General features: G+C 48.2%; 1 protein-coding gene across 2 annotated transcripts in view; it reads right to left on the bottom strand.

Moving 5' to 3' along the window:
* Nucleotides 1-20,079, bottom strand: part of GRID1 (glutamate ionotropic receptor delta type subunit 1) — a 682,834-nt gene that overhangs the window by 36,279 nt on the left and 626,476 nt on the right. For both annotated transcript variants that reach the window (XM_032312358.1, XM_032312359.1), the window contains exon 13: nucleotides 4,922-5,117. In XM_032312358.1, coding sequence (XP_032168249.1) covers nucleotides 4,922-5,117 — 196 coding nt within the window. The remainder of the gene's footprint in view (nucleotides 1-4,921; nucleotides 5,118-20,079) is intronic.

Raw genomic sequence — 20,079 nt, forward strand, 5'->3', positions numbered from 1 at the left:
TGTGTGACCTTGAGCAAGCCTCTTCATTTCTCTGAGGCCCAGGCCCCATTTTTACATGATGTAGATGATGATAATCAAGAGATCTGTTTAGGATGAAAAGAATAATATATGTATATCATCTGGCCCAGTGCCTGGAACACAGAGACTGCTCAGCAGATTTCGAAGGGGGTCTAGGCCAGGCCAGGAGCAGAGCTGGGTCCCGGTGTAGTGAGGGAGAAGTCCTGGGCCACTAGAGTTAGACCTGAACAGAACAAGAAAGGGCAGTGGGTAGGCAGAACCTGTAAGCTACTGGATGGTAGGTACAAAGCTAAGATGATATAGTACTAGATACAGTGATGTGCAACTCGGTGGCCTGGAGCTAAGTAATGTGTTACTGCATGTGTCTGTGGGCTGTTAGATGATGCAGGACTAAGAGGTGGACTCCTTACTTGATGTGCTTATATGCACTCTTGGATGGTACAGAGTCAGACAATGAGCAACTAGATAGGTGTATGTGCCTTTAGATGATATGGACCTAGGGGTAAGATCCCTGGCCCATCCATTGCTCTGGACCAGGGATCCTGAATTTTGTTCTAAAAGGGCCATTGGAGATGATATGGTCTCTGGCACAACTACTCAACACTGCTGAAGTAGTAGGAAAGACACCATAGACAGTATGTAAATGAAGGAGTGTGTCTGTGTCTCAATAAAACTTTATTTACAAAAATAGGCTATGTGCCAGATTTAGCCCATGGGCCATATTTGCTGATACTTAGTCTACTCTTTCCTCATTGCTGACAGGAGCAGGAGGCTGAGAGAAAGGAAGGCAGCCTCTTTCCTCTTTCTGAGGACCAGCATGGCTTCTTTCTTAAGAGAAGGCTATAAAGAGACAAGCCTGCAAGGGACCCTAGAGTTACTTCCCTTACCCCTCCCATCAAGGGATCCACGGAGGGTAACCTGCTAACTGATGGCACCAGCTGTAGCTCAGATTTACGTGTCTCTGCTCAGTCAGACAGCAAACAGATGACTCATTTAGGGACAACCCACTATTTATTGAGACTTACTGGGTGCCAGGCAGGTCTGTTGTAAAAACTGGATGTTGTGGGCTCTTAATAAATAAATAAAACTTCCTTTGCCTTACGTATTCTTTCCTGTTCTCCTCATCAGAGCCCAGAAAGGGCTGCCCCCTTCTTGTCTGAGGGGCCACTAGCATGAAAGCATGGGTCACAGAGGTGGGACAACCATGACATAATCCCTTTCCCTGGTTCTAAGACTGTGGAAAAGTAGTCACCTCTTGCTAAGAAATTTCCCACCTAAATTGGTTTCAAGTCATTAAAAGCTGCAGCACTCCCTAGGAAAACATAACAGCTCTCTGAGGTTACCCTCTACACCAAGCTCCTTGACTTCAGGACCAATTAGACATTGCTCCACTACCAAGCACTCTCCAGAAATGGAGCCAGAGTCACCAAAGAGTAACTGGAAATTAGAAGGGAGGTCATCCTCCCCTTGCTAAGGAAGATTCCGGCAACGCCCCTTGGGGGCACCCCTCCTCACCTTTGCTGAGCTGTCCACACTGCTTAAGCATTTAGGGCCAGGAGCTTCCCCCACCCCCAGACAGGCACATGAAGAGGATCTGAGAGTAAATCTGAGCTCTCCTTCCAGTAAAAAAAAAAAAAAAAATGCAGCACACTCCATTTTCTGACAATACCATAAACTCACTTTTATGACAGTAGTTATAAAACCCTTAACATTTGTCTAGTGCTGGCAGTCAGTTTTTTTCTTAGAGATCCAAATGCAGGAGGGAGATTTGTGACCCCAAAGCTGGTTTGGGGTTTATAAAATGAAGGCGTCATAAAAGTAACACATCCTATGTACTGAAAAAGAGATTAGATTCTGCACCCCGAAGCTTTAGGCATTTCTGAGGACTCCTTTCTTTGCATCTTCCACTACTTAACCTTTTTTACATGGTTTTCATCATATCGTCAGAGGGTGAATGATTTCTAATGTGCCAGCAACGAACGAGGGCTAAGTAGGATGACGAGGAGATACTTCCCCAATGAACCATCTCTAGATTTATCACCCTCCACAGGGCTCCGTGGTGGTGTCTGTTCTCTTATGGTACACCAGGAGCAAGACAAGGCAGGCACATGGGAGCTTGTAAGGACAAAAAGGGCCTGGCATCTGTGGCAGTCATACTCTGCCTGGCTTGGTCAGGACTTACTTACTTGGAAGAGCAGGTAGGTGCTCTAAGTGGGATTAATCACAACCCTGGGTTCAGGACACCCATCCTTTTGTCCAGGAATGGCCCTCTTTTTAATTAACTCATTAGTTATTTCTTACAATGAGAAATGAAAAAAAAAAATTAAACTCTGTGAATCTAAAGCTAGCACTGACCTTGACTTATATTCAGCTGTTTGTTTCTCTCCTCCCCGTTGCTCTGCCTCTCCCATCTGCATTGACCACTATCGTGCATTTTGTATTTCATCCTTACTTTTGCTGTGTGCATGCATGTGTTTCATACATTTTAAATGGGTCCTAAGTTGTATGTTGTTTTCTATTAGTTGACCCATATAAAATTGCCTTTGATGCTTTTTCAGATTCAATGTTATTTTGCTAAGATTCATTCGTGCTATTACATGAAGCTGTAGGCCATTCATTTCGTGGCAGGTCCTATTTTTTTCACCTTGTTAAGGCTCATTGGGATTGTTTCCAGGGTTCTGACTTTATAAGTGATACTACCCTGACCTTTTTCACTTCTGAAGTGCATGCAGGAGTTTCCTTTGGGTAGATATTTCGAGTGGCCTCGCTGGGTCATAGGGTATATGAATGTTACGTTTTATAAGAGAAGAGCGTACTCATTTCCAAAGTGGTTGTACTGGGTACACTCCCACCTGCAATTAACCACCTGTTACTCGCGTCCTCTCCAACACCTCTCATTTTATGCCAGTCTAATTGGTGTAAAATGATATACCTTTATGGTCTTGATTTGCATATCCTACATCACTAATGATTTTGAACATCTCTTCCTATGATATCCTAGCCATATGCATTGCCTCTTCTGTGAAAGGCCTGTGCAAGTCTTTTGCTCATTTTTCTGTTGAATTATTTGAATTTTTCTTACAGATTTATAAGAATTCTTCCAATAATCATGATATTAATCTTATCTTGGTTATAACGCACTGTAAATATCTCCTCCCAGTATGTGACTTGTCTTTTTTTTTCTTTAAACTGTCTTACAATAAACAGAAGTTTAATAAAGTCAAAAGTAAAGTTCTAATAAAGCTCCTTTATTAGAAGAACTCTTCATAGCACTGTTGCACTGAATCGTCACAAGAATCCCATGTGGATGGGAGTGTCTGCTCTCTATGAGCGACAAAGAAAGCAGAGAGCAGAAACTCAAAACCCATTTGGCCCAGGCCTTATGTTCGTAAAATGCCTTAAGTCACCTTTATATTCATTATCATCTACAGCCCCAAAGATTCACTGTCAGGGATGGAAGAAGACCCAGCAGCTGGAGGCTAGAGCGCCATCTTTTGTAGTTCACTAAAACAAAGAGATTTTAATAAATCTTGTCAGGACAGGAATAATGCATTTATACTGTGTTCTGTTATTTTTGTTATCACTTGGTTGTGGTATCAACCGTAACGTGTACCTCCAAGGGTTTTAAGTTTCTAAGGAGACTCCCAATGGATGTCTCTCAACTCTGAGAGGTTCCAGACAGGAAGAGTGGTGTGCTCAAATTTACACAGCTGGCGAGTGTGGCGCTGGGATTCACACCCACGCATGTCAGGCTTCCGAGCCCAGATGCTTCCTGCAGCTCAGTGCGGCTAAACAGCGAGGAGAGGCCATCGTGAGCTAACTGCTCTGTGAGAATGGAACGGGAAGGAGGAGATGCCGAGGCAGGCTGGACTGCCCATCTACTCAGAGAGCACATCTTTCTCACACCATTCACTGGGGACCTGAGGGACAGCAGCTACCGCAGATAAGGTGTCATTGGACAGGACACCACCACCAGTAGCTTCCTTATATGACACTTGCCTTCACCCCATCATTTTCCTCCTCCTATTAGGGCTCTGCAAGCACAAGGTGGATAAATGCCAAACACAGCCCGGAACCCCAAGTGTCAGACCCTAACTAGGAGTGTGACCCCATGTCTCTGATCCTCATCTGTATCATGGGATAGTGATGATTAATTCAGGTCACTGTGGGCAATTCAGTGAAATAAATGAGCAAAGTCTAACCCGCTGTTGAAGCATGCGATGGGTTTTCTGCCTCCTCCTTCTCTCTGGCCCTGGCTTCCTCTCACCCTGCGCTCTTTCAGGTTTCCTCACTGTGGACTCCATCCTGGGGTTGCTGCCCTTACCACCACCCCCATAGCACCACCTCTCTGCTGAAGCACAGTCTCACAGATATGCCAGGTCAACCGACCAGCCCTTGCTCTGGACCACCCACCCCTTATGTGTGGTCTTCCCCATTCTAACCCCTGGTTGCCCACTGTGTGCCCGCCCTCTCCTCAACCTTGTCCCCACAGTCCCTCCACCTCTTACCTGCTCCTCTGCTTCTGCTTTGGCTGAGTGTTCTCACTTGGGATGGCAGGTCTCTCTGAACCTCCATCCCACGAGCCCATGAGGAGGGAGGTCCATGCCTCAGGCTTAATCTGCCTGCTCTTCACTGACCCTTTAGAAACTTAGAAGATACCTAATGAGCAGCCCTCTGCTTCTGTTGCCAAGAATGGGCATCTTACCTAAAGAACATGTACATCTCCTATGGACACTCACCGGCCTGTGAGAAACTTTTGTCCAACTGGCTGAAGACGGATCACCCTGCAGGTGACAGGGTGACTCACAGGAGATGCTTCAGGAAGGTGTTCCCTACCTTGGAGATGACAGTGCCCATAGTCAGTCACAGTGCACACGTGGCCAGGGGGCCACCTCCCGCCTACCTTCCTGATGCCTTCCGAAGGGCTGGACACACAGTTGTCGGCCCCTCCATTCTTGCTGATGGTCCGCCAGAGCTCAGCAAATGTGCTGTCTTGTTCCAGGGGGTTGGTGCCCTTGGCTCGGAAGTACTCATACACAGCAGAGTCCCGGACAGTGCCGTAAGATATATCAACTTGTTTGGAGAGGTCCTGGAATGTCCTGAAAATGCAAAAGGACAGTGAAACATGGGAACCTGATGCCACTGCAGGGATATAGATGGGCTGCAAGGTTCTCCTGAGGACCAAGCCCCGCTGTGGCCCACTCTTTCCATTCTTCACTCCAAACCCCGAGGAGCTCCAGTTCCTCGGCCCAGACTATAACTTGTCAGGGCCTAATCCTAACACAGGTATATTTCCTCAATGTAGATTAATTCAATAAGATTACCAAACATCTAAAATCAGCTCCTGCCCTGAGGTCAAGGGACAAAAGGATCTGTAAGACAGCATTCCTGCCCTCAGGGAGCTTATAGTCTAGCCACAGACACATACAGACAATCACAGTATAAGAGAGCAACACAGGCAGCTGGACACTAAAAGTCTCCAACTCCAACGCCTACAGCACCGGAAAGAAACACATGTTAGTATGATTGATGACAATGTCTAGTCTCTGCCACTTAGAACTGGCGTGGGCAGAGACACGCACTCGGGTTATGCCCGTGAAGAGGCGGGTCTCCTCCAAAGTTTGTGGCTCTTCTAGATTTCGATCCAATTGTTACATTTTGAGCACCTCCCCCTCAATCTGTCTTCCAATAAAGAAATCTGTGTTTTTAAAGGAAGTGTCTTGATTTTTAGGCGTGGGCAATTATTAAAAGATGGTAAAGATAAAACAAAGCACTTCTGAGAGCCTGGAGTTGGTTTTATGCAAAGGAGAAGCAGGTAGCTCAAGCCACGTGCATGTTGGAGGGAGGGAGCACATCCAGGAGGCTCCCCAGCAGATGCCTGAGCTGCGGGGGGAGAATGAGAGTCTTCCTTGGGGTGGGGGCCCTAGTCACACTGGGAAGGACCACTTGGCACAAAGCCCTCACCTGCCTTTCGCGGGCACCACCTGGTTCAGTGTGCTGAGAGGATGTTACATACATAATCAAATGGCAAAAAGAACAAAAATTCCCCAAATGCTCAGTGGCGAGCCAGGCTCTCTCTGCCCAGGTTCCAACTTAATCACTCTTTATTTCTCTCCTGGAAATCTCTTTCTCCTTTGTACCAACCAGGACCATCATCTCCACTTTTCCCTCAGTCCCCCTTTTCAGAAGATCCAATCTTCTCAACCTGATCTACACAACCCTCCATCTTCTGATCTCATCTGCAGCTACTGCTTCTGTCTCCACGCAGCCCCAAAGCCAAGGCTGAAAGGAGAAATCCCACATAGCTCCCCCTCTATAGCACCAGGCCATGGTGCTTCCTCTGCCTGGAACCCCTTTATTTCACTTATCTACTTGATGTTCTCCTGCAAACACCCGGAAGATCTCGGTGCCTCCCTTCCCCACGCAAAGCCACAGCCATCACTTTCCTCCCCGTGCCATCTACACCCTGCGTGGTTTCTATGGCAGCATAATAGCACTGTGATTTCCAAGCAAAGCATACCAGGGTGAGCAGAAGCCGCATCTCTGGAGTCCAACCACCTGCCTTACATTGCAGCTCCCCCATCGCGGACAATGTAGGACTGGCAGGTTAGCTAAACTCTCTGTGCTTCAATTTCCGAATCTTTTAGGGCAAGAAGCAAAGCCTGTGGTAGGGGGCTACTGTTATGACAAACTGAGAGGATGTGTGTTAAGCTGTTTGAGCTGACTCAAACTCAGGGGCCAGTCACCAGGAACAATTATTCTGCATAGTAGACTGTTAGGAGCTGGAGGGCTGGACCCAAGGTTACTTCCGGTGTGCATTGTGGTGCTGGACGCAGGGCTGACAAAAGTCTTCGCAGCGTGCTCACGGAAGAACCAGTGATAGCTGCTTCCTCCTGCTTTGGAGAGACACTCCGTGAAGTTCCTTTAGGCCCTGCTACACAGTCCAGAAAGGGAGCTCAGTATTTGTTTCAATACATTACAGATGAAAGGAAACATAAAATAACAAATTCGATGAAGAAATCTTTCTAATTATTGTTCATTATTTATATCTAATTGAAGCAAGATGTTCCTTTGCTTGAAGGGCCCCAAGGGTTGTAACTCTGTCGTAATTTGCCTGTAATGAAAGGCGGGGGGACCTCTTTTCCCCACGTTTTTTATTTTTCTCATGGTAATACAAACAAACACGAGGCTTTGATGAATGGGAAACATCAGGATGAATTACACAGTTGAGTCTAAACACTGAACTGTTCTAAATTACTGCAGTTTCCATGAGTCTGGCTTGAATGCCTAACCGCCAAGGAGCTCAGCACTACCGTTCCATCCCCACGTTTGAAATGGAGATTTCCTCTCTCCTCCTAGTAGTTATTCATGACTGTGCCCCTGGCCAGAGGCTCAGGGATCATCTCTGGATGACAAGTAGGCAGCCCGAATATTTATGGCTTTATGTCCAAGTCTGTCCCAGTAGACCTCATTGTTCCCGCCCCCCAATACCACCTCCGTTCGCTGGGCTGGTCTCATGGCTTAGCCCCACGGCTTCCATATATCACTTTGCAAAGCCACGAGTCATTGCAGATGGATCTCTCCCATCTCAGATGCACACATCCTCTTTCAAGGAAAGCTTGCAAGCTCACTAACATGCCCAGCACACACTAGGTACCGCCATCATATCTGAGAGTAGATAATGCTATCAAAGGACTTGGAGGTTCAGGCAGGAGGACCCAACTATTCATATGCCAAAGCCATCATCTACTTGGGGTACTCATTCTCTCATCAGAGGGTACAGTTTTGGAAGGGACACCGGTGGAGGAATAAAGGGGTCAAGGAGAGGCCAGCGAGTCAGGGTCCAAGCCAACTCTGGCAGGCAGGGGACGACAGATGCACACACCAGATAGGACACCTGTCCGAACAATCCAGAGATGCTTAGCTGGGAGAAGGCAGCACCAGCACACTTAAGTTAGCATGTTTGTCCAATTAATTTCTTCAGCAGCAAGTGCTAGGAAGCATCCACGCACCCCCACCACAGAGAGATGCAGATCTGTCCATCATAGGGGCTATCTCTATAAACCTCCACCAAGCAAGCTGCCCCTGGCTGAGGTCATTCAACCAGTTAGTGGTTCCATCAACAGCTCCATCGAGCAGTCACTTGGTAAGAGAGCAAGGAATGAATGGTGGGCATCCTCGTGGGGTTCATGGGGGAGGTGGTGGATGGTCAGAGAAGTAAACCGACAGTAAGGAAACAACATGAGCAAACTACAGGAGAGCTCTGCCTGGGGGATCCTGGAAGCACGGGGGAGGGGCAGTGGGCTAGGGCCAGAGCTACAGAAGTGCTTTGTAGAAGAGGAAATGTTAAGCGGAGCTGTGAAGGATGGGTAGAGGGAGCTGGATGGAGAATCAGGGGGGAAGGTGTTCCAGCAAGACAAGATGTTACCCAAGAAGGCACTGGTGGTCCCTTTGGGACACACACTTCATATCAGCTGAAATGATGGAGGTTTTTGAATCTTAGAGGTGTGGGTGTGAATCCTGCCTGAGAATAACTTCGCTATACGAGGCAGACCTGTAGTTCTCAAAGTATGGCCCTCAGAGTCCCAGCATCAGCATCCCCCAAAACCCTCGAAGAAATGCAGTTTCCTGGGCCACCCCAGAACTACTGAGCCAGAAACTTTGGGGTGTCACTCAGCAATCTGTGCTTTCACAGCCCTCCAGGGGATCGTGATGCACATGCAGGTTTCAGAACCCCCAAATGAAGCCTTAGTTTTCTTAACTCAGAACTTTCTCACAGGTGTGGTGAAGATTAAGGATCACAGACATATGTCCGGCACATAGGCAATGTTTAAAGATGCTAGCCTTTCTATTAGGCTGCCAATAAGGAGTTCAAATGGTCAAAGAAGAGAACAGTGTAAAGGAATCATCAGTGATGGGGTGGTGATGGTCATGCTTGGACAGAAGCAACCAAGGACAAGCAGCTTCTCTGACTTTCCTAGACTCATGAGATTGAAGCCTGTCTTGGCACCTGTCCAAATGCATCCCCAGTAGGGAGCCTGTTTCTTATTTCCATATTGTTGTCAAGGTACACGCAAATGCCTCTTCATCAGCATGCAAGGGGTCACCTTATGAACACTACATGTTTTAGGTACCCGGGAGGCACAACCTGAGGAACCCAGACCCAGCATGGAGACACCAACACACCATGGGCAGGCCATATGGACTCTTGTTTTGGGGGAACTGTGATGGTAACTGCCCGGCAGTTTCCCAGGTTTTCCTGGGAAAGCAGCGAGTGCCTGGGTGGCAGAAGCTTCCAGGGAAGGATGTCTTAATGTATTTACTTTTAGTGAAGTACAGTTGACACACACTGTTACATTGGTTTCAGGTGTATGACATAGTGACTCAACAAGTCTATACATTAGGCTAAGCTCAGTGCAAGTGGAGCTACCATCTGTCACCATACAATGCTTTCATGACCCTGTCTGTATTAGGAAAGGAAGTCTTTAAAAGCATCTTCCCTGGGCTGCCCTGTCTGGGTCTGCCTTCACTAATGAAGTGTCACTTTGCAAGAATATGCACTTTGCAGCTTACCCTGCATCCCGGTAGCCTACTGTCTATCCCCGTGCTTTTTCATCTTTTGACAACGTTTAGTGTTGGAATCCTCCGATGGCAAAGCTTGGCCCTATTTCTAAACTTACTACTGAGCCAATATCTTTCACTTAGTTGTGCCCTACTGAAACTGGGTTTGAGACCAAGGGGAGATGCTCCTCTCTATCTCCTGGCTCAGATGGGTAATTTGGAGGGTCTCCCCTAGCTGAAAGCATAGCCGACTCCCATGAACACACCAGACTGCCTTGCAAAAGGACTTCCCAAACATCCTTTGCCTCTGAGAGCAGTTTCCTCCAATTACACATGCACCTTTGACGTCCCATGATGTCTCCTTTGGCTGTGGCCAAGGACAGCCTACCCAGCTCAGCACCACCTCCCTCCCACCCCATACCTTTCTCCATAAATCAGTCTTACTCTTTCCTAGATACATTTTCATTAACAAAGAGATAAATGTGTTTGCAGCATGAGAAAAATCAATAACACAGAATTTATAAACACATCTTTGCATGTTACAGAACTATTTACATTGGCAATAGAGATAAATACACTTGTAGCAGGAGCAGAATCAATATACAGTATATGTAAAAGAGATTTTAACAACTGTGGGGTGGCCATAATCACGGGCCTGATAAATCTAAATCTATATAAACCTATTACTGTTCCTTAAAAAGAAGAGAAAGTACTGGAGTAACCCAAAAGGCCTGGTAGGGTGGGGATGCCCATCCTCATAACCAGAAGCTGTCTGACCTACAGCCCACAGATGGCTTGACTGGGATCCCAGCAGCCCCTCTTTTCCAGCACTCCCATCTGAGTGTCTAGGAGATGGCGCTGCTTGACTCATTTGGGATTGCCTGGGTGGGTTTCCACAGGCTGCTTCTGGAACCTTCCAGTATCGGTGCTCCCAGCTTCCTATTTCCCTGCCCTTTCTTGGTTTCTTCCCCAGTGTTCCCCATTGTGCCTCCAGTCTCTCTGATTCTTCTCGCATGTGGTGTTCCCTTACCCGGGGCTTTGCCACATTTCCGGTTCTCTCCTCTCCTAGACCCGGCTTCTTCGAGGGGGATAGGCTCTCAGGTGAAGGCTGAGACACTCCCAAGATGCCTCTCAACCTCAGGCTCTGAAAGGCTCCACAGGTGCCTTCGTTCTTTCATTCGTTCATCCCAAAACACATTTTCCTAAGCATCCGCTCATGTCAAGCACTTCTGTAGAGATACAGCAGGAACAGCACAATGTTCCCGCTCTTGTGGAGGTAGAGGGACAGCGACAAACATACGAATGACATCAACAAAAACACAAATAACCACGGAATGCCAGGATCAGCAAGCTTTCTGGAAGGGAAAGAGTGTGCAGAGGCAGACTATAAGGGCCACCTACCACTCTGGGCATACCCTTGAGTTTTGCGCTTTTGGTTTTTTTAGTCCACTTTAAAAATGTTTCAGGAAAAAGAAAAACAGTCTTTGTTTGCAGGCTGCTAATGTGGCTTGTGGGGGCGTAGCGGGCAGACCTCTGATGTCACATAGCCAGTGATCTAAAGTGCTATGAAGATGAATAAAGCAGAGAAAGGACGTTAGAGAACAATGGAGGAAGTGATTAGATCAAATGTGCAGGGGGTTGTTTTTGCCAGTGGACTTGACACTGAGGGCACGTCCTTCTTCAGCACTTGGAGGGTGCCCCTGCGGGTGGGCCTGACACCTGGAGACACCGTGTTTTCCAAGGAGCAGAGGCAGGCAGGTTCCAAGTTTGTGAGCATCTCCTTCCCTGGGACAGTCCCCTCAACACTCCCCAGGGCCCACCGGGGAAGCCTGAGAGTAGGTGACAATGGGGCTGGTGGGGGGGGGGCGGTGGAACTATACACACTCCTTTGTAGCCATCTGGTTCTGAGAGTGGCCACAGGTCTGAATCCCAGCCCAGGACAACTGTCAGGTTAAAACCTTCTGGGGACACTTACACTTAGTGACCCATCAGGATGAGGGCGACATGGCCCATGACAAGAAGACACATCCTGGGTGCCTCAGTCATTAAGCATCTGCCTTCAGCTCAGCTCATGATCTTGGGGTCCTGGGATCAAGCCCTGCATCAGGCTCTCTGCCCAGTAGGAAGCCTGCTTTTCCCTCTCCCACTACCCCTGCCTGTGTTCCCTCTCTCACTATGTCTTTCTCTGTCAAATAAATAAGTAAAATCTTAAAAAAAGAAAAAGAGGAAGACATATCCTTGTAAGATATAGGAGGCCACAAAGCCCTTCTTAAATTGTGCGCCCCAAGGCTGCTGGTCACAGAAGGCACTCCCCTCCCTCCCCACCCACCCCTACATTGTTTTCTCTCTACATTCTATTTTTTTTTAATTGGAAATAAAAAGATGCCCAAAATAAACTCCACTCAAAAAAAAAAAAAAACTGTTTTGTATATGGTCTATTTGCATTCTGGTAAAAAATAACCATTATTAAATGTAAATAAATATAGGAACAAAAACAAGGGGAATAAGAACAGTTGTGAGACTTCCACTCTTTACAAATGTGTTTCTGAAAAATTTGCATTTTTTAATTACATTGTAAACACAGCACAAATCCTTAAAATTGAAAATCCTTCTGCTGCCCAAGTGACAGCCAGCTCTGAGCCTTGAGATCCTAGCTCTGCAGACTCCGTGTTCTCCATGTCCACCCCCTCTGCCAGGTGCCCAGTGCAGCCGTGATCCACAAGGAGGAGAGAGGCTCCTGTCCTACTCCATCAGGCACCAGCACTGCTGGCTAGGACGACCAGGCTCCAAGGAGCTGTGATAGTTCCATCTTCAAGCCCCAGAACAAAACAAAAATGTCCAGCCTAATCCAGAATGGCTTGAGCCATCCTGGGCATCCAGGGTCTTAGGACTGAGGCTCCCTCACCCAGGTAGGCTGAAGTTTCTCTCACTGGTGCATGTTCTGCCTGGACTGGGCCCAGGCCTTGTGCCCTGGCAGCTGAAGTTTCTGAAAGGGGGGCGTATGTGGTCATCTGTTTCTGATTGCCGAACTCAGCCCAGACCCTGGAAGTCAGCAGGGCTCAGGAACAGGCCCTGAGGGAGGGGGCCAGATCAGATGATGTTGGGCCAGGTCCCAAGTCGAAGTGCTAGCAAGAGTCAGAGGCTGAACAGCCACATCCTCCATTAAGGCAAAACCGGGGACCTCTAATACCACTGGCAAAGGGGATGCTCAGTCTCGAAGCCCCCTGCATTCCAGACCCATCTCCTCCAGTCTCTTCTCAGGTTACTCAGCTCTCAGGCCTCTGAGCCTTCCCTCATCTCGTTATCTGCCCACCAGGCTGTGTCCTGCCTTCTGCACAGGACTAAAACCTGCCTGCCCTCCAGGATCACCTCAGCCGATGTCTCCAGTATGAAGAGCAGATCCCCCACTCCCCGGGATTCAGGCCCTGTCTTTGTGTTCCCAGTATAGCCAATCCTAACCTCTACTTCCTTGGAATTCATGTGACCATCGACATGTTGGTCTCCCCTCCCTCAGGGCTGGACTCTGTCCAGGTCTGGATCTCTGTCACTCCACACAGGGTCTGACAGACAATAGGAGCAGGCTTTGTGTCTTCTGCAAGAATCAACTCTGGTTTAAAACAACTCTGTTTATAGTGAATATGGTGGGGAAAAAATCCAGGCTGGAGAGCAGCACAGTGATGGGCCTACCTTTAGAATCATAGCCATTAACTTCAGGAGGACCGTCAACTTGCCTCACGCTTCCCAACTCCCCTCCTCAACTGATCCTCCCAGTCTCTTCGATGACTCTCACACAGTGACCCTGCTTCCCGTTTCTTAGGACAGTAGAAGCAATCAGTAGAGAATTTTGTGTCTCTATAAAGAACTTCTTTTCCTAAAACCATGGAATACCCACTGGTCCTACTTTTTAAATTGTGGTCTGCCATTGCTCCTACTGATGTCTCACTCTGTCTCCCAGAGCCCAGACCTCCCTACCTTCTCAGAAACACTGCCCTTCTAGGAGTCTCCTCTGTCTCCTACATCAAGAAATTGCTTCCCTATACAGATCATTTCCATCAGCATGAAAACATATACATATTCTATCTTGTGGGGGAAAAAAACAAACCTGCATTCTTTGAGATCACACCTTCCTCCAACCACTCTCCAGTTCTTCCATCCCCATTCTTCATGACCCTACCTTGATCAAGTTTTCATCCCCACACTGAACTGAAGCTGTTTTTGTAAAAGTCATTAAAGATCCCACTCCACACTCTGCCCCAACCAATGGAATTTGACAAACTTGAGCACTCTGTTCTTCTTGAAGGCCTTCCTTCGCTTGGCTTCTGAGATATCACTCTTTCTCAGTTCTCTAACCTTGTAGGTGCTTCCTTATCCCTCCCCTTTCTACCTCTTCTCTTCCCAGACTCTGAATCTTGGGGTGTCCCAGATTCAACCCACAGATTCCCTCTATTCTCTAGTGATATCCCTTTCACCATGATCTGGTCAAGTCAACTGGCTGTAAAAATATCCATACACGGATGCCTCCAGTGGACCGCCTCAGTTCTGACCCACCCCAGGCAACTGCCCCCCACCTTGACATCTCCAATTGAATGGCTAATAAGTCCCAAGGTCTTGAATTGTGAGCCCCAGAACCCATCACCAAACCTGTTCTTCCTCACCTTTGTCCATCTCAGACAAACATAGCTCTATTTCTTGAGATGCTGTGGACAAAAGCCTGGCTATCACTGCTGACTCCTCTCTTCCTTGTATCTCTTACATACTACCTCTGCATATTTGCTCTTTCCCACCACTGAGGGAGCTCCAGAAGCAGACTGCTTCTCATCACCTTCACCACGTACCACTCTGTGTCTTATGTGGATACTGAGACCATCTCCCTAATGGCCTCCCTACCTCCACTTTTCACTTTATACTCTATTCCTCAGGGGGACAGGAGGAATGATTGTTTCAAAGTCTAAGTGAAATCACATCACCTCTTTCTCCAAAATCCTCCAGTTGCATCCTATCTCCCAAAGAAACATCCAAAATCCTCGCATGGGCTGAAAAGTCCCACACGATCAGAACCCAACACCTCTACTCTCACCATGCTGGCTGTCCCTGCCTTCCCACTTCAGGGTTTCTGGAGCTATTTTCCCCTCTACCTGATATCCTCTTCCCTCTCATCTTTAATTGGCTCACTTCTTCAGCTGTCTTAGGTCTCTGATCAAATGTCACCTTCTCTGTGAGGTCTTTGCTGACAACCCTATATAAAATACCATCCTTCTTAAATTATATGATAAAAGCAAAGAAATATATCACGGGCTTTTTAATGTCAGTTCTTTCCCTAGAATGGGACTTGATCATTTGGTTTATTACTACATTACCCATACCCACAACTGTGTGACCAATCATCCCGGTTTGCACAAGGTAGAGAAATTACCTGGAACATAGGACATTTAGTGCTAAAACCAGGAAAGTTCCGGCCAAACGGGGATAATTCACCTCCTTACTTGCAACAGTGCCTGCCACATAGTAGACACTTGAATAAATATGGGTTATTATGTGCATGAATAATGTATTCATGAATTGGCTTTTTTTCTCACTTTCCCAATGTCTAGGTTGGATATAGTGTTGCAAAGGTGTTTTTCTTGAGTGGACTGGTCTCCTTTCAGGACAAGTATGGATCAGTCATCTGCAGAGAAGCAGCCATAATGATAGTGTGAGAGCTTGAATAGAAGACATGTAGCCTTGAGCCAGGAAACAAAGCACAGAGCTATGTGGTCAGGGCCAGCCCAGGCACCAATCACCAAGGAACTCAGGGATGGAGACAGGTGCTCCCCAGGCTTCCTCCTCAGGACACTGAAGCTTCAAGATCCGGTTTCTTTGTGGATCTAACGGAAATCAGCAATAGCTGAGAGAATCCTCTGGGCCTGAACCCTCCAAGCAGCAGCTGTCTGCTTCCCCAGCCCCCATGCCCCTCGTGCTCAGTGGGAGCACAGAACAGCCTCTCCAGCCGGCCGCAGCTCCACACCAAGAATATGGCGGATGCCCTGCTCTCAACACCCGCAAATATTTGCTGCCACAAATCAATACAAAAGCAGGATGCACCATTAACCTTTAATATATCAGTGCTGGGGCTCTTAATCCATTATGAGACTGTCATAAATGTGACCGAAATGCAAATCAGAGCAGCAGCCCTTCGGGAGGATGTGAAGGTGCCTTCATTGCCTCCTGGCACAGCCTGCATCCCCCTCCGCTCCAGAGAAACAGCCTGAGCCTCTTCTGTCCCTGCTGGCTTTTGTTTTCACTGTCCTTCCCTCCCTCTTCTCCTTTCTAGATGTCTGTCTGAGCCCCTCCATTATGTCAGCTTCCCAGGCAGTCTGTCACTTGATATGCCAGAAGAAAGCTGTCATAATGCTGACTTACTGACACTGTGCTATTACTTCATTTGTGTTTCTTCCTTAACCTTGGCCACACTCTTACCTCAAGTTCTTATCATCTCCCCATTTTAGAGATGAGGAAATCAAGGCTCGGGGAGATTAGTAACTTAGGGAAGGCTAGAAGAGCTGTCTTTCCATTCAGGACTGCTTGTTCCCAAACCTGTCACCCTGCAGTGTGTCAAGCAGCCCACAGCCAAGTGCACAGGATTAACAAGCAAACAGACACTCAGAAATATCATGCGGGACTCATCGTCTGAAGGAAGCTCAGACTTACTGGAATAGGCCATTGAACCAACTGCAGCTCAGCACAGGAGAGACAGAGGAGCAGGTGGGAAAAGGTGAGGCTGAAGCTTCTACTTCAGGAGAAAATGCAAACTGATGCACAGAGGAGAGCAATGAAAGATGTTCTGTGCAAAGGTGATGATATTTTCAAGCCATGGATCTTTGGAGAGAGGGAAACCTCCTACCGATGGTTTACTGCAAGGGAGTAGAAACGGTACGGTCGGACAAAGGGCACAATTACTTAAAAAATACTGAGGGAAGTGTCATGGGATAGAAGTTCAAAATGATAGGAGATGAAATGCTGACGTCCCCCCAGAAGATTACAGCACCCCAGAAGGTGTGAGAGGAACAGGAGGGCACATTCTGTACACTGGGGGACTGGGAAGTTAGAGCAGGAAGTTTTCACATGTGTTCCAGAAGGCAGGGCTGAGGAGCCATGGTGAACCCTTGTGCATGTGTTTGTGCATGCATGCTTGTGCTCACGTGTGTAGGGCCTGGGTGTGTGCACATACGAGTGCACGTGGAAGGACCCAGGGCAGGAAGAAGACAGGGAAGACGGAAGGGGGAAACACCGGAGGGCTGGGACGCTCAGATTATGAGATGTTGTGCCCTGTGACAGACTTTCAAGGAAAGGAGCAGTTAGGGCTTCCTCAGTGGTGGCATGGTGACCCGTGAAAGGCAGATTTGTGTGACAGAGAAACCACCCAATTCTGGGGGTCTCAGTAGGGATCCCAGCACATGAGACATCTACCCCTGACCTTGTTGATGGGCCCGGGGAGGCAGCAGTCACAGGGCAAGAAAGCAGGTACCCGGGCCCTCCCTGCTTGGGAAAGCGGGGAAGAAAATGCTAGCACATGTGAGCCCATTACCGCACAACACAAAGTCGACTGCAATTACATGTGAAGCTACAAGACGCTGGCCGTTCTGAATCAGCGTGCAGAAAAATCACGTTAACAAGGTTGCAGACTGATGGAAAGGTTAGGGAAGGGAGCTGCGAGGAGGACGGTATACTCTATTATTGATGAGGCTTGTTTGGGGGCAGGGATGGCAGGCGCCTCTCTCTGTGCCAAGTGCCGTAGAAGGGTCGGCTCGTTTCATCTTTAGAATCAACCTTCATGATGAATTATTCATCCCACCTGGTATACAAGGAAATGATAAGGTTTTAAGGGCAAAGCTGTGCTGGAGCCAGGCTGAGTTTGCTGGTCTGCCTGATGTTGACCTTTTCAGGCCTGCATCTCGCAGATGCCTGAGGGGGCTTCCTGTACCAGCTCTAACCAAGGATGATGTCTGTGCCATGGACCATTCCATCCTAGACAGTTGTCTCTTGGACAGAAGGCTCTTCAAGTGCCATGAACAATGCCAGGTGCCAGCCACAACACCTCAGGAACCCCACAAGCCTTGGGCTGGCACTCTCTCTGGTGGGAACCCCTGAGAGCAGTGGGTGCCTTGGTCAGAGAAACGGGGCCTACATGGCAGCAGCTGGATGCAGGCAGAACAGAGCATGATCCTGCTTTTTGCTTGTGATAACTACCCATCCCATTAACTTCTTAGGGTTTAGGCAGGACACTCAGGACGCTTCCTGTGTCCAACAGTAAGCTGCCTGATGGGAACAAAACCCTCAGCTGCAGAACACAAAATAAACCACCAAGGAGCAGTTGTGGGAAAAGTACGCTGAGGCTTCCACAGCCCAGAGGACAAAGAGAAGGACATTGGCATCAAGAGGGCAACCAGACCTAGCCATGCCTCAGGCTCTTCCCTCCTTATTGGATCCTCCTGATAGCCCTGGAGAAAGCTATCACAGTCCTCATTCTCAGGACCCTGAGAGGTGAACAAACTCGCCCAAGAGTGAGAGATTCACACCAACTTAGCCAGGACCCTCCAGCCAGCCAACACTAGAGCCGGGCATGTAAACCGCTCCGCTATGACTGCAAAGCCTGGGTCTACCCTGGTTTGTTACGCTCTTGAGAAGCAGGAGCAACATGGTCCAGTTTGGTGCTACCAGACTGGAGGTCTAGAACCTGGGTTCTGGCTCTGAGGGGCACCCATGGCCATGCAAGGCTGGGGTCCAGAACTCTGACATCAGAGTCACTGTGGGTGTAAATCTCACCCTACCACTTGCTAGCCCCATGGCCCGTACCAAGTTCAACTTCTCTGTACATCAGTTTCCTTCTTTATGCAACAGGGATGTTCACAGATTGAGTGAATTCAGGCAGTGCACTGAGAACAGTGCTGGCCCGTGGGAGACACTTACTATGTGGTCACCTCCATGATCCCAATTATTCAATGAGACATGTGTACCATATTATGGTTATAAAATGCCAGTCTTCATCAAATGTCCAGAAATGGCTGATTTGGCTAGCTAAGGTTTGTTTGTTTTGAATTTGAATGCTTTTAATATGAGCACACGATCTCTGGGTCATCGCAAACCCCAGCATCTCCTTGGTCTTAAGCCTCTACTGACATCCTTGCCTTGCCATGTTAACATGTGTGATTGAAACCCCTGGCCAAGATGAGCTCTCAGAGCTTCCCACTGTGATATTTCATGATTCTATGGCCTGGGTTGGGCCAAATCCTTATCTTATTTAGGATTTTCTCTTCTACAAAGCAGCACTGTGGATTGTTTTCCCTGAAACATGGCTGTTTTTCTCTGAAAATTGGAATCTCATTTTGAAACGTCTGTCAGGACTCAGAGCTACCGTGGGGAGGATCTCACAAAGAATAGACCTTTAGCAATTAAAATTCACTTTGTCTGGATACCAGGAGCTTTGCCCCTATGGAGGGCCTGCAGCTTCCTCCCCAGAAGCGGGGGCTGCCAGGGCTTGCCTCCAAGATATACCAAGGCCACAGCCATACCACACCCAACAGGACAAAGCCAATTAACTCCCTTCAAAGGTCTCTGTGGGCCTCCCTGACTCTTAGCAACATAATATTGTCCCCAGAGGGCCTCAGGATGAAAGACAGTACACCAAACCCAATAAACCCAAAGCAGACCCAATCCCTTCCTCAGTAGGGCAAGAATGTCCTTCCGCAAGAAGACTTGACGGTGAGTATTAGAAAGAAGTGGCCTTCAATCTTCAAGAGAAATGAGCTTGCCATGGGATCCCTCAAAGGACTGTTATTCAAAGTCAGTGTGCTTTCTTTGTTCCTTCAGATAGCTGGGTCTCCCTGAAATGCCTCCCTCCTGCCATGTTCACCGGGCATGGGGCTGGGCAGGACAGAGGCAGCCTCCTGTTGTCCAGGATTTAGAGCCTGGATCACCGGGACCAAACTGTATCTGGATGTTTATGCCCAGATCAGAGAAGTCACTCAGTAAACAGCACATTTCAATTTGTTTGAGTGGATGCATGATGTACAAACCACACACCTCTGCTGCCTCATGCATGTTTCCTCACCTTTTCCTCCATTCTGGAAGCTCTGGGCAGATAAACAAACAGGGGATGCTTAAAGCTCTCTCTAAAGGCCTTGCTGAAAATAACCGTTATGGGTCTAACCAGCCAGGCTGGAAAAAGCAAAAATAAAGGGATCAGAGGGAGGATGGTGCGAGGAGACCACTGAGTAAGAGGGGGCTTGAACGCAAGGAGGAGAGACTTCCTGCGCTGTGCGACAGCAATGGCGCCATGGGAAGGGCGGGGCCGTCCAAGGGATCCACCCCTTCAGCCCCGCACACGGTTTACTCATCATCCCTCTTCCCAGGCTCCTCCCTCCTGATGTGTCTAATGCCAACCAGAGGCAGTCTTCCAGCTCCCGGCACACAGCACTTGTCTAGGAAAGAGGCCACACTCCCCCCATGCCTGAGGAGCCATGT

Source organism: Mustela erminea, chromosome 14 (genome assembly GCF_009829155.1).
Source record: "Mustela erminea isolate mMusErm1 chromosome 14, mMusErm1.Pri, whole genome shotgun sequence".
Lineage (NCBI taxonomy): Eukaryota > Metazoa > Chordata > Mammalia > Carnivora > Mustelidae > Mustela > Mustela erminea.